Source organism: Cloeon dipterum, chromosome X, assembly GCF_949628265.1.
Source record: "Cloeon dipterum chromosome X, ieCloDipt1.1, whole genome shotgun sequence".
Taxonomy (NCBI): domain Eukaryota; kingdom Metazoa; phylum Arthropoda; class Insecta; order Ephemeroptera; family Baetidae; genus Cloeon; species Cloeon dipterum.
In genome coordinates, this window is record NC_088790.1 from 24,967,264 (window position 1) to 24,979,666 (window position 12,403).

At 39.2% G+C, this 12,403-nt stretch overlaps 2 protein-coding genes across 3 annotated transcripts; one reads left to right on the forward strand and one right to left on the reverse strand.

Moving 5' to 3' along the window:
- Positions 1–198: 198 nt before the first annotated feature.
- On the reverse strand, positions 199–5,252 carry MED26 (mediator complex subunit 26). Its single transcript, XM_065493692.1, has 5 exons — positions 5,061–5,252; positions 4,483–4,557; positions 4,213–4,421; positions 3,343–3,742; positions 199–2,148 (listed from the first exon to the last, which is right to left on the reverse strand). The coding sequence occupies exons 1-5, from the start codon at positions 5,121–5,123 to the stop codon at positions 1,615–1,617; spliced, it is 1,281 nt and encodes a 426-aa protein (XP_065349764.1). The 5' UTR covers positions 5,124–5,252; the 3' UTR covers positions 199–1,614.
- On the forward strand, positions 4,733–12,009 carry MagR (Iron-sulfur cluster assembly 1 homolog MagR). Of its 2 annotated transcripts, XM_065493694.1 has the most exons (6): positions 4,733–4,859; positions 7,628–7,700; positions 7,760–7,910; positions 9,219–9,272; positions 9,338–9,443; positions 11,701–12,009. In XM_065493694.1, exons 3-6 carry the CDS (start codon positions 7,818–7,820, stop codon positions 11,847–11,849), a joined length of 402 nt encoding a protein of 133 aa, XP_065349766.1. In that variant the 5' UTR covers positions 4,733–4,859; positions 7,628–7,700; positions 7,760–7,817; the 3' UTR covers positions 11,850–12,009. The 2 variants fall into 2 exon arrangements, with proteins under 2 accessions (XP_065349766.1, XP_065349765.1); XM_065493693.1 differs by having other exon boundaries at positions 7,628–7,910.
- The last annotated feature ends 394 nt before the right edge of the window (positions 12,010–12,403 follow it).

The window sequence follows — 12,403 nt, forward strand, 5'->3', positions numbered from 1 at the left end:
GTGAAACTTCTAGAGCGGTTTCACGTTCCTCGATAGCAAATTTTTATCATTTTTAATAAAATGGAAATTGAGAAAATAACGATAGGAAAACTTAAATTGTTAAATTCAATTTTTTTTAATTTAACGGCATTGGAAACCGAGTAACAACTCATTGGAAATAAAAAAATATATATGTTTGTATGAAATGAAATTAGCGGATTTTTGGGTACTTTCGTAGTTTGTTCATTTTTATTTAATATAGTATTCATTCATGGCGCGACGATTTAACAAAATCAACGAAGCTCCACTTTCTGAATTTGATTTTCACTCTGCAATGTTCGCCTCGCCACTCGGTAGATGGTTCAGGTCCATAGGTTGCATCTCATTGTTTAACAATCCGACCAATCAATGGCCGGCAGCTCGCTGCTTTTCTCAAATTAGGAATACACATCATTCGCTATTGTCCAAACCGGTTTGATTAATTAATTAATAGTAACTAAAATTATCTCAACTTCAAACACAACGTACAGAGAAGAAAGCAACAAAACACTCATCGCTCGGAGCACCTCTCTCTCCGAATGAACAAATGCAACAAGAAGTTTACCTAGCAAATTATATATTACACGGGGACTGAGTAAGATCAAATTTGCAGCTACGGTACTTTGGCAGCCAAGTCTGACTGTATGTAGGCAGAACGAATCACAACTTTGGCATGGAGGATGCCCACTTATTAGAAAATCCGCTCGGTGGCCGCAATTTTGACAAACATCTGGCGCTTCTTCTTTTGAAAGTACAAAAATAAACTTATCTGGACGAGTTCATTGTTTGAAGTAATTTGAGATGATAAATGCAATACACTAATGTACAATTTTGTGCACGAAATGTTGGTCTTTAGTGTTAGGAGACGTCAACTGAATATTATATGGCAAAATTACTGTATTTTTCACGCAAAAAGATTTGTAGGAAGCGGTGAAATCAAATTAAATGATTTATTGCCTAGAAATTAAACCGTGATTGTGGTTTTCAGAACGTTGAATTAATTTCCTACACACCAAAATTCACAGAAGCAAAACGTTTTGGTAGGATTTCAAATTAAATGTTTGAAAGAGCTGGCTTATTCGGGAAAAGACCGATTGAAAGTCTATACAACTTCAACTAAATCCAATTTTGGACTAAATCTAATTTAATTTTAATCCATGACCAAATTTTGGGAAAACTGGTTTAAACTGTTGAACACTGTAATGAACAGTGGCGCTATCAGTTGACGGCTCCAACCACGAAGAGATATTCCAATTTACCAATAAGGGTTTCATTTTCTTACCAATTTCACGCGGAATTAAATTAAATTACAAATCAATGAAAAGAGAGAGTGCAACCCTCCAATAATTTTGAAATTGAATGCAATTCAGCAAAATTTTGAGCTGACGAAATCAGTAAAGAACAAATTATATTTAACTAAACTACTGAATTACACATTTGAGTCGATTTGAAATCCAGTCCGAATTGAGGCACTTCAATTTCTATTATTCGGAAAATCGAGTGAGCATCCGGGGGGCAACCGATCAGGAGGATAGAAGAGAAAGGGTGGTCGGAATGGTGCGGGGGCGAGCCAGCAGCAGCAGCAGTAGCAGTGTGTCAGTCTGTGATCACGTATGGCCAGACGAGCAGCGGCTCGTACGAGTGGCGCCACACGGGCTGGTGCCACTCCTTGAAGGCAGTCTTGTCGTCTCCTGCTTCCTCCACGTTGCCCGTGACGCCCGGGAGGGGTTCGCTGGCCAGCACCTTCTCCACCAGCTGCTCGGGCGGAATCGGCGTGTCCGGCGGCTCGTCCTCCTCGTCATCTTTGAGCAGACACGACGGGTCGATCGGCGGAAGCCGCGACATGATTTCGGCAATCATACGGGACGTCGGCGATTTCGGAGGCTTGTCCAATTTCGACGGAGCAGCAGAGACGACGGGAGCGGGCTGGAATTTCAGCTTCACCGGCGCAACCGGCAGCTCCCCCTCGGCCTGCGAGTTCAGGAATTTGGCTAGGTGCTCTGTCTTGCTGCGTCGGTAGTCGTCCGCGTCCGTGCTCGGTGCCGCGCTGCCGCCGGCGTCGCGGTGCTTCAGGTCGTGCAACAGCTCCCGCGTCGTTTTCACGCCCCGACCGAGCTGCGACATGTTGGCCTGAAAATCACACCATTGCAATTAATAAATAATTACACATCCAGACCAGGTTTTTTATATAAAGCCTTTCGACATTACAGATTGAAGAGAGAAGATACAACTAGTTTGCGTGCAACAACAATAAATTGCCTTTTGATTAACTATTGACTTTGATACCCTTATTGTTGGGCTGTTTATTGGATTTCACATAAATACTAACAGGCAATAGAATATATTGTACAAAAATTTACTCCAAAGATTGGTCAGCGGGAATTTTGATTTCCAAACTTAGCTATAAACTTAGTTCCAAAAATCCAGGGTTTTTTAAATTTGCCCGACCCACCTGGGTTTTAATGGGTGGTATTTTTTTCAGATTTGCTATTCACAGCATTAAAAAAACTTCTCACCATACCCCAAAGGCCTTGCCGATTTTGGAATGCGCACAAATGAAGCATAAAAACAGCTAAAAACACAATGTTTGGAGTTTTCTGCAATTTTAAATTTTTTATGCTGAAAATCTTCGAGCATCGAGTAAAAATGTGGCTTCTATTGGGTTTTTTAGCCTGGAAAACCCCCCGAAAAAACCCGGGTCAGCTAAAAGTCAGCTAAAACTGAGTGAAAATTCGGCACCCTGGCTATAAATTTTATTTTTATATTTTTCCAATATTTCACAAGCTGAAATAATCGAGCTTTGGGCCAAGGCTGTTCGGGGAGGAGACGAGAGGGACTTTTAAGGGCATATTTTGGTCATTTAGGACTGCCATCAGCTTGCATTAATGCCCGATTTGTCAAAACTCAAGATATTTAAAAATTCACCAGTAGCGAGAGCCGTTAGTGTTCAAATATACAGAAGTTTCTTTAGATTTTAATGCACTTCAGCTGCAATAACACGCATTCTTTAACTAAAATAAGATATTTTTTGGTGTTGAAAATAAAAATCAGCCCAGCTAATCACCTACAAAACTTCAGCAAACATTTAATATTTTGAAAATTGTAATTTTCACGTTTCTACGGCGCTTAGCTGAACCGATTTTAGGTTTGAGAAAATAAAATGTAATAATTTCAGGTGAAATCGAATTTAACTGCGGACACCAAGGGCTTTCGCAAGTGGCGATTTAATTTATAAAAAAAAACTTAGGATCCAAAAGGCCGACTAAAGCAGATAAATTAAATTCCTTTTGATAGATTAATCAAAAAAATAATAAAAAAACTTACTTTGACAATATCAGTGTCTGCGACTAGTGATGACGTAGAAGCGGATGGCGGCGGAACTTGGTTAGTCGACGCAGAGCTGGACGCGCTGCTCGAGCTGTTTTTGCTCTTCTTCACTAAATCTAAGGTAGGCACTAGGGGGCTGATTGAGGCACTTTCTTTCGTGCAGCAGCCGTTGACGCGCTGCTGCTTGCCAGGAGTCGGGCCTGACGCAGGGTCCGTGTCCATGTTCTCTTTCCGCAGCCGCTTGTTGCTGGCATGCGTGCGGTTCACCGGCTCCAGCCGTGGCGACGCCACTCTAGCCGAAAGCTGCGGACTGCTCGGCAACGACGACACTCGCCGCAGCCCTGGACTCGAACTGCTATTCGACACGGCCGGCGAGGTCAGGGTCGACCGGCATGACCTGCCATCAAAATGCTTAAATTTTAGAAGGGAAGAGGGAAGAGCAAAATATTTTTCAATGGTTTGACGATTGCAAGTTGAAAACAGGAAGGAACCAAAATACAAGAACAAATATAACTTCAGAGAGAGAGAGAGATAAGGCCAGAAAAAATAAATCGTTTGCAAGTCTAAAAAAATTTAACAATTTTATTTCAACTTGGGACCCTACACTTTCAGAAAACTAATTCTAAATTTTAAAATTTCTTACGACTAAATTAACTCCTTGTTTAAATTAGACTGCTGTATTAAATTTTTCCTTAAAATATACTAATCGTTTGATGAAACCTTTTAAGTCTGGAAAAGCCATATTAATGCAGAGTATTTAAAAGGCCAATTTTTCAATATTTAGTTTAGAGTAATTGCTACAAAGCTCAACAATTGTTCTGATTTTCTGTAAAGAAAGCTGATGATTTAAATTAAAAATATTTATACCTGTTCGGCCCTCCTGGTCCCGTCATATTGGTGCTATTTGTGCCATTTTGGGTGGAGAGCGGCTCGACCGGTGCGGCGGAAGCCGCGTGGCCACCGGCTGGCATGAGCATCTTCCGCCACCTTCGAAGCAGGTCCTTGGCCCGCTTGGCCAAGGCCTCGTTCTGAGTCTTACGTCGGAAGTCATTTATGTACTTGCCAATACGAGTTACCTAAAAAAATTAGAAATTAGCTGTTGCTCAATTTTTAGATGTTCAAGATGTTCAATAATACCTCTAATAACTCCTTAGTTATTGGAGTGTTCTCTAAAGTTGTGATCACCTCCAAAAGAGCACGCATATCGGTAACCTGAAAAACATATTTTTATTTATTTAGCATCGTAATTCGAAAAACAAAATCATTTCGCAATATGGGGGAAGGGTTTTTGTTCTCGCTCTCGTGGCGAAGTCCGCGTGCGCATGTGACCGGCGGGCCGTGGCGTGGCGCTCCGTGGGTCCTGCTGTGGCAGGCCCTCGGCCAGTACTACAGGCTCTAACAGAACTCGGCGTCTGGCCGATGAGGGCGTAGTGCGCATGCGCCAGTGCCAAGCCAGCGGACACCAGCGCACTTCACCTCTCCGCACGGACCAATTTTCGGGCCCGAAATAGCAGGTAAAACGCACCCCCCACGGCCCAGCGTGGGCTCGGCCGGCGGGGCCCGGTGTCAGGGGCCTGCAGAGCGCGGCTCGGCCCCGTGCGCGGCCCACGGGTCGAGAAAAGCGGCGGCGAAAAACGCTGTGTCAGGCGACTTTCTAGGGGGCCGTATTTGGGCTGATTTGTGGGGCCTGGGCCGCCGGACGGGGCTTCTCTTACATTATAATCCGCGTCCAGAGCGTTTAGCAATCTATCCCTGATTTCTGATGGACTGTGCTGCATCAGGGCGATGTAAACTGGCTCCTGAGTGTGTATCCGCGAGGCACGTTTGTCTCGGGAGTCTTGAGCCGATGATGGCGGACATTCGACTGCTCCGTGCACTCATCGCCTCCCCGCGAGCTAGTTCACTAGCGCTCCGACAGGAGCCGCCTGCTCGGCCTCCGCCTTGCGTTTCATGCTTGCCAACTTAATCATTTTCCCTTTATAATCGCTGGTTGATCTGAAAATTCATAAATCAACTGTATTTAACTTACAAGTAACATTTTAAAGAATAAAGTTGCTAAACTTATAGATTTAAACTTAAAATTATTAGAATCTAACTATGATAACCGGCCTGTGCGAATTTGTCTATGTTGGCAGCATTACTTGTGACGTCACACCACCGTTCCGAGACTGACCGAGAATTTTCGCCGGTGCTCGGATCGTCTCTCAGTATATAAGGAGACGAGGGTCGCCGATTAAATGGTAGAAACGTCAGCCTGTTTGGGAAGCAGGGTCTGTGTTCTACTTCGCCTCGTGCCGAAACGCACGTTATGGCGACTTGGCGAGATCGCACCTCCCAGCGCCCCACTCTGGCGGCCGGAAAAAATCGGTTTGCCAGCAGAGTTTCGATGCCCAGGCTGATATCGGCCGAATTAAATTGTTAATTATTCGTACGAGATGCATTAAAAGCACGCACACGCAATTGCCTCGAGATATCGGCTTCGCGAAATGAGGAGAAGGCTCGAGAGCGTGCTAAACAGCACCCATAAGGCCATAACAGGATATTGTAATGCCACGTTGTTTGCCCTGTTTTGCGATGAATGAAATCGGTTCTGACCTATAATATCACTTTCGTTCAAAGAGGAAAGAAATTATGGAATACAAAATAATAATCAATTTTAAATAAAAAAAACTACGTCGTATTATTTTTATTAAGATTTAAACCAGGTTCAGGGATATTTGATGCAGTGGTTGAAATATCATTCAGCAGCCTATACGAGGGAAAGTTTTAAGAGCCAGTTTTGCTAATAATGATCTTGAAACGAGGCCCGTTAATTGGCCGAAATTGCAATGTAATAATTATTTTTGCTAGATTATTTCAATTATTTTTCCCTCTTTCTTAGTAAAGAATTAAATCCTGACCTACAATACAGGAAAATATTCTTATTTATGTTACCTAAAAATTCATTTAATTCCATCCATTTCTATGCGAGTACGTTAAATTACGAGTTTAAATTCAATTTTTTTTCGTGCTCTGAATCACGTGTTGAGTTTGAACGCTTCTCTGAAAATTATTCTTATTCAATTTTTATTTACTGGCACGTACAAATATTGAAAAGAATAAACACAAACACAAACGTACACACTCACAAGTACATAAATTATGTTTCTCATTTATTACGACACCAAATTTCCATATAAAAGTCTCTAGCGTCATAGAATTCAGTCAATTTGCACTCGAACTCTCTAAAGTTGTTGCGTTTATCATGTTTGTTGTTTATTTTTGTGTTATTTCGTAACTTCGGGGGAGGAATATTTTCGTAAATCGCTACCTGAAACCGTGGATGTTGCCTATGGGGGTGTATTGTATTTGTCAACAAAAGGAAGGTATTTTAAAAGTACAGGCGTGACAAAATTTTACCACGAACATTCTGGAAAAATAAAATAAATGCCAAAAATTAAAGGAATAACAAAAGATCTATCAAAGGAATTAAATTGTTTGCATTTGATTTTAAAAATGCGGGAGATTAAACAAAAATGATTAATCTCAATTATAAATATTATGAAAATACAAGAATAATTATTAGTCCCCTTCTCGGTTGTGTTTGGTAAAATTGGAAGTCAGTGCAATTTTTCCATCACTTTTATTCAAGAAAAAATTAAACCCAGTTAAAACTCTGAAATTTGGAGCCCGGTAGCACAATTTTTCGCTGTACGTGATCGGATTTAGGGTTAGGGGGATTTAGGTCTCTTTTCTGAGAAAGAACACCATTCTTTACATGTGTTTGCGCGCTTCCTCTATTCTCTAGGGAGGATTTTGCTTCCCAGTGGGGATGCTTCCACCAACAAAGGGGAAGGAATTTCAAAAATGTTCTGAATAGATGCGACATAAACATAATATATGAGAGAACTGAGGAGAGAAATAAAACAGCGGAAACAGTGCACTTATGTTGTGTTCAGAAGAGCAGCGCAGCCCTGAAAACGAAATGAAGAATACAAAAATTGCTATGCTCTATTAAATGAAATAAAAATAAATTGGTTTTGTGTTTTGAAAAATTAATAATAATTTGAATATAAATGTTGTCCTAAATTAGAGCAGCCCCGATCTGCGATCTACAGACAAGTAAAAATAAAACTGGTGTAGCGGCGATTACCGGTATTAACAAATGCTGTCGATTAAACACAAATTCGAGTATTGCAAAAATCGCGCTACAATTCAAACCACATTTAAATTTCAACCCTTTGTCGAAAGTTGCTGGCATTCTCCGCTATCAGAATAATAATTTTGTCTCTCTCTGTTGTAGGTGCTGCCACCTAGGCGTCGACTTTAAACTACGATGGCGAGGTGACGACTGACGACACGAATCGCGGAGCGAAGTAAACAAGGCAACACACCTCCTACCCGAGACCCAAAAACGATTGATAAATTTGTGCAGTTATTTCGTCATGGAGTAGTAGTCGCTGCTGCTATTGCAATAATTATATAAGCTGGAGATGTCGAGCACTGTAGCGCGCATGGTGGGCACCGCCACCGTCAGGGCCGTCAAGGGCCGCAAATTGGTACCTCAGAGGGCTGCCCTAGTTCTCGTACGTCCCACGTTATATTATTACGCACACATTTTTATGGATTTAATAACTCGTCTTTTGTTATGGTTTAGCCTTAGCCGAGTGAGCGATGCAATGAGTACTTTGTTAGCGGAAACTGCGCTTGATAATTTCCTCAATTGTTCGCTCTTATTGTAGTGATCAATTATTCACGTAGCCAAATTAATAATACATTCATGACGCACCAAGTTACGTAATATGAACAATAGCAATCGTCACTGCTGCTTGAATATGATAGAAAAACATCATTGTGGAGAAATAGTTAAAATTAATATTACTTGAGGGGATTTTTTAATTCTAATTATTTACCTTTAAAACCTCTTTGAGCCAAATATCATTTATGTCGCTTTAAAAACGTATTTTTACACTACGGAACTTTTTTTAAAGAGGAATGATGCTGCAAATGCCCGGATAATGCTTGTTGCCAATGCATAAACTCGTCCCTAAGGATTCAATTAAATCCTAAATTGACCTAAGAAGCACTGTAATTTTTTGAGAAAATTGGCTGGAAAGTTACCGTGCTTTTCAAATGGTAATGGCTGGTCTCCTTACTTGAAATCCGATTTAATTCAAAACCAAGAGTTTCCCCAATAAGTGGCATACACCGTTGGACAGATCTCGACGAGAGGAACCGAAATATGCCAAGAAAATATATTCAAGCACTGTACATTTTGGAGCAAATTGGCAAAATTTGAATTTTTACTGTAGGAAGGTCCTTTTTTATTTTTGCAAATTGTTGAAAAAATTGTTTATCGATCAATTGTTTATGGCATCCAACAATTCAAATAATTTACAATTGTTGCCCAGTATCATTCCACTTTAATTCAAAACATTGTTGAGATTTCTTTATTGTTAGCCGTTGATAATTTTTCAAAGCATCTTATTGGCTTGAAATCACTATTTTCTCGTCGTTCGGGCATTTTAAATTTTGTTGTGTTTGTTATCAGAAATTGTTACGTAAGAGCCAAGTTGACTGAAATAATTATTGTTTATTTAAATAAAATCCTGAACGTTTTTACCCTGTTGAGCATTGATCTATTATGAAATCAGTTTATTATGTTAACTGATTTGTAGAAAACAAATCCTGGCATAGTGATGCATTTTTAATCTAACATTGCTTTCAAAATTCCGTCTAAATTTACTTCATAACCGTCTGAAAGAGTAATCGTTTCGTTTCAAAAATCCCAACGCCAAATATTACTAATTATTTCGGTTTTGCTGCAGTTTTGATTTAATAATTTGTGCCGGCTGTGTTATTTTGTTTAATTATTCGCGTGTTCTTTTTTACAGACACCGAACGCAGTGAGCAAACTGAAGGAAATTTTGGACAGCCAAAAAGAATTTGTAAGTTGAAAGAGTCACTTTGAAGCCAATAAAAATATAATAAAAATTACATGTTATTAATTCAGATTGGCGTGAAAGTCGGTGTGAAGCAGAGAGGCTGCAACGGACTGAGCTACACCCTGGATTACGCATCAGAAAAAAACAAATTCGACGAAGAAGTCTGCCAAGATGGTAGGTTTTTATTCAACAATTTCACATTTGAGAAAATCGCCAGAAAGGATTAAGGCGCTAACACACAAAAGCCCAAACATAAGAAGCATGAAAAGCACTTGTATTCCGCTGTCGTTGAGCCAGTTTCCGTTTCTTCTGCTTTGTGGAGTAGATCTCACTTTTATGTGGCCAACGTAGCGAGTTCCTCCTCGGCTTTTCAACTTCCAAGCAGGCCCAAAGTCGATTTGCGACACCAAGTGGGGCACCACGACGTGCTGGTCTTCAAATGATAAATAATTTCATGAACAACTACGGAAATAAATGGGGAAACTCCAGATATTTCCTTTTTTCAGACAGGAATCGTAAATGGCTATTTGAAAGCGATCAAATTGCTTAGGAAGCTTGATTTTTCTCTAGCTGTCAATATTTTTAATCTTGAGTTAAATTAGACGCTTAATAACAGATATGTTAAATCCCATAAAATTTTTAACATTTGGAGCTCCATAACTGATTTAAATCTTTCCCCAATAACTAACAATAAGGCATCGAATCCTTAGAGTTTATTTGCCTGTTTTCCTTAAGAAAAAATGCAATAACTAGCTGCTCCATAAATTACGTAAGTTACTTGCCTTTATTATTAACTGAAGCCGGAAAACCCAACGCTTTGGCCCAAATACGCTCTAAAATTCCATATCTACCGAAAAAAGACCAAGATTCTCAAGAACACCGACTTTTTTTAGATGTTTTGAATAGTTATTTGTCATTAAATGTTGTGAATGCAATTTTTCTGGCATGTCAATTACATGCTCAAGTGAAACAACAGCTGTTGATAACGTGCAACCCTGATAAAATTACCATTTTAATTAAAATCAAACAACATACCATCGTACGAGGCTACTTGATCCAGACCTTCCAATTCGAGCGACATCCTGTGTTTGTCTCGCAATTCACGCATATGTAAAATATCTGGCGTTCCAAACAATACAGTGACAAATTCTTCCAATGATTTACATAACACTCACCTCAAGAAATACACCAGTTAAGGAAATGCTTGAAATCAATCAGCAGCTTAAATAGTATTTTTCCAATTGGTGCTTAGATAACAAATAACAGAAAATATTATCAGACACGATTTTAAATATAATATGGTAATGGACGTGTAATTAAACTCAACATGAATATAATCCGCCAATTCTTGGCTTTCAGAGGAAAGTATCATCAGATTTATAAATAGACAAAATCCATACTCCTTTCTGACGTTAGAGTCAGCCGCCACAGACTCTTTTTTATCAGGTTTCTCTTCCGGAGAGTGATGCATGTAAATAAATTCGTTACTGACATATTTTTTTGACTGCCTTTTAATTTTAATTAAGGGAGCTCAGGTGTTTCCACGAGAAATTAAATCTGCAATTCAACCCTAGAAACGGGATCATAGGCACAGCAGGACGTTTCCTGATGGTCAAATTCCACATATTCTGAAAGCTCTCGCTTTTGCCGTTTCAACGGTGTGCTGATCTTGCATATTGAATCTATATTTGGCGTCGTTAAAGTGGCTTCACATATGGGAATTAAGAATGACGATCGCTCCAGGGCTACCTTGATGCCACGGTTCTATTTCTCACCAAGGGTGACCCAGAGCATAAATAAATTGTATTTTCTCACTTTTCAGCCAAACTAAAAATAGCCCGGGATAACATTTAATCCCATAATAAAAAATACCCTTCTTCAAGACATTCAAATATTACAAAATTACTCGAAATTGAAAAATTATGAAATAGGCGACCAATTGAGGTTGTTTTCATGTTGAGAATAAATTAAACCAGGCTTGATGACGTTGAAACTGGACGGGAATGAAAACGACGAGGATGAAGCCTGGTTTCATTTAATCTCAACACATGTTTTAATTATACTGAACATGGAAACAACCTCGAGTGGTCGCATTTTTTAAAAATATATTTTAAAGTTGTTGGTTGTCTTTGGTTCTTTTGGCACAAATTTAAATGTACCAGCACCATTAGAAATTAGAACTCAAGATATACTTATTTTTACTTACAAATTGCCCGCTTCTTCAGATTTTTGACCGATTTTCCAGGTAAACGACATTAAACTTGCCAAAAAATTAGAATGACAACAAACCTTTTCAAATTCTTGTGGAAAACCCCGCCTGTTTTGTAAATAATATATTATTTATGTTCAAGAATTTTCATTAATATATGAAATACCGAGCTTTACAGTTCTAAAAACTTTGTTAGTAAATCCAACCTGTGATTTTGTTTAGGAGTGAAAGTCTTCATCGACAAAAAGGCCCAACTGACGCTGCTTGGCACCGAAATGGACTACGTGGAAACGAAGCTGTCTTCCGAATTTGTGTTTAACAACCCAAATATCAAAGGCACCTGCGGCTGCGGAGAAAGCTTCTCCATCTAACTGACTGAAGAGATTTTTAGTTTACCTCATCTCACTATAGTTGTTGTTTTAATTTATGCTGTCAAGTTCCTTCAATAGGAAGCCTGAACATGTGATGCTAGTCAAGTAGAACAACAGAAACATGTTGGAGTTGCAATAAAATGTTGATGTTTGTTTAAAACTGATGGTTTTATTCCAGCAAGACCACTTAAAGAAAGCTTAACTCTGATAGGAATTTGTAAATATTAAGAAGCATGTGCAGGAAAAGTTTGGAAAATATATATTTTTTTAAATTATAAACATCAGGAAGGAGCTAAACTTTCCTAGAGTGTCATCCAAATTTCTGATTCCTGCTACCATCGTAAAAGTTTGAAATAAAGTTAACAATTTTAATATTAATTGAACAAATAATTTAATTTAAAAAATCGTATTAACACTTTGACTGCAGTGAATGCCGGAGCAAAAATCTTCGGAAGACAATTTTTTTAAATATAGTGGTAACAATATTTCCTCCCCCCCATTTACATGGAAAATCTGCTTTAAAAATTGATTCGTATTCTTTTAAACAAAAAGTT

Excerpts from the sequence above, each read along its gene's own strand:
- MED26 (XM_065493692.1), bottom strand. The coding sequence starts at position 5,123 with ATGCAGCACAGTCCATCAGAAATCAGGGATAGATTGCTAAACGCTCTG. Across the intron at positions 4,422-4,482 it reads TAACTAAGGAGTTATTAGAG|GTAACTCGTATTGGCAAGTA; the intron begins GTATTATTGAAC and ends TAATTTTTTTAG. Across the intron at positions 3,743-4,212 it reads GGACCAGGAGGGCCGAACAG|GTCATGCCGGTCGACCCTGA; the intron begins GTATAAATATTT and ends TTTTGATGGCAG.
- MagR (XM_065493693.1), top strand. The coding sequence starts at position 7,818 with ATGTCGAGCACTGTAGCGCGCATGGTGGGCACCGCCACCGTCAGGGCC. Across the intron at positions 7,911-9,218 it reads AGAGGGCTGCCCTAGTTCTC|ACACCGAACGCAGTGAGCAA; the intron begins GTACGTCCCACG and ends TCTTTTTTACAG. Across the intron at positions 9,273-9,337 it reads TGGACAGCCAAAAAGAATTT|ATTGGCGTGAAAGTCGGTGT; the intron begins GTAAGTTGAAAG and ends TTATTAATTCAG.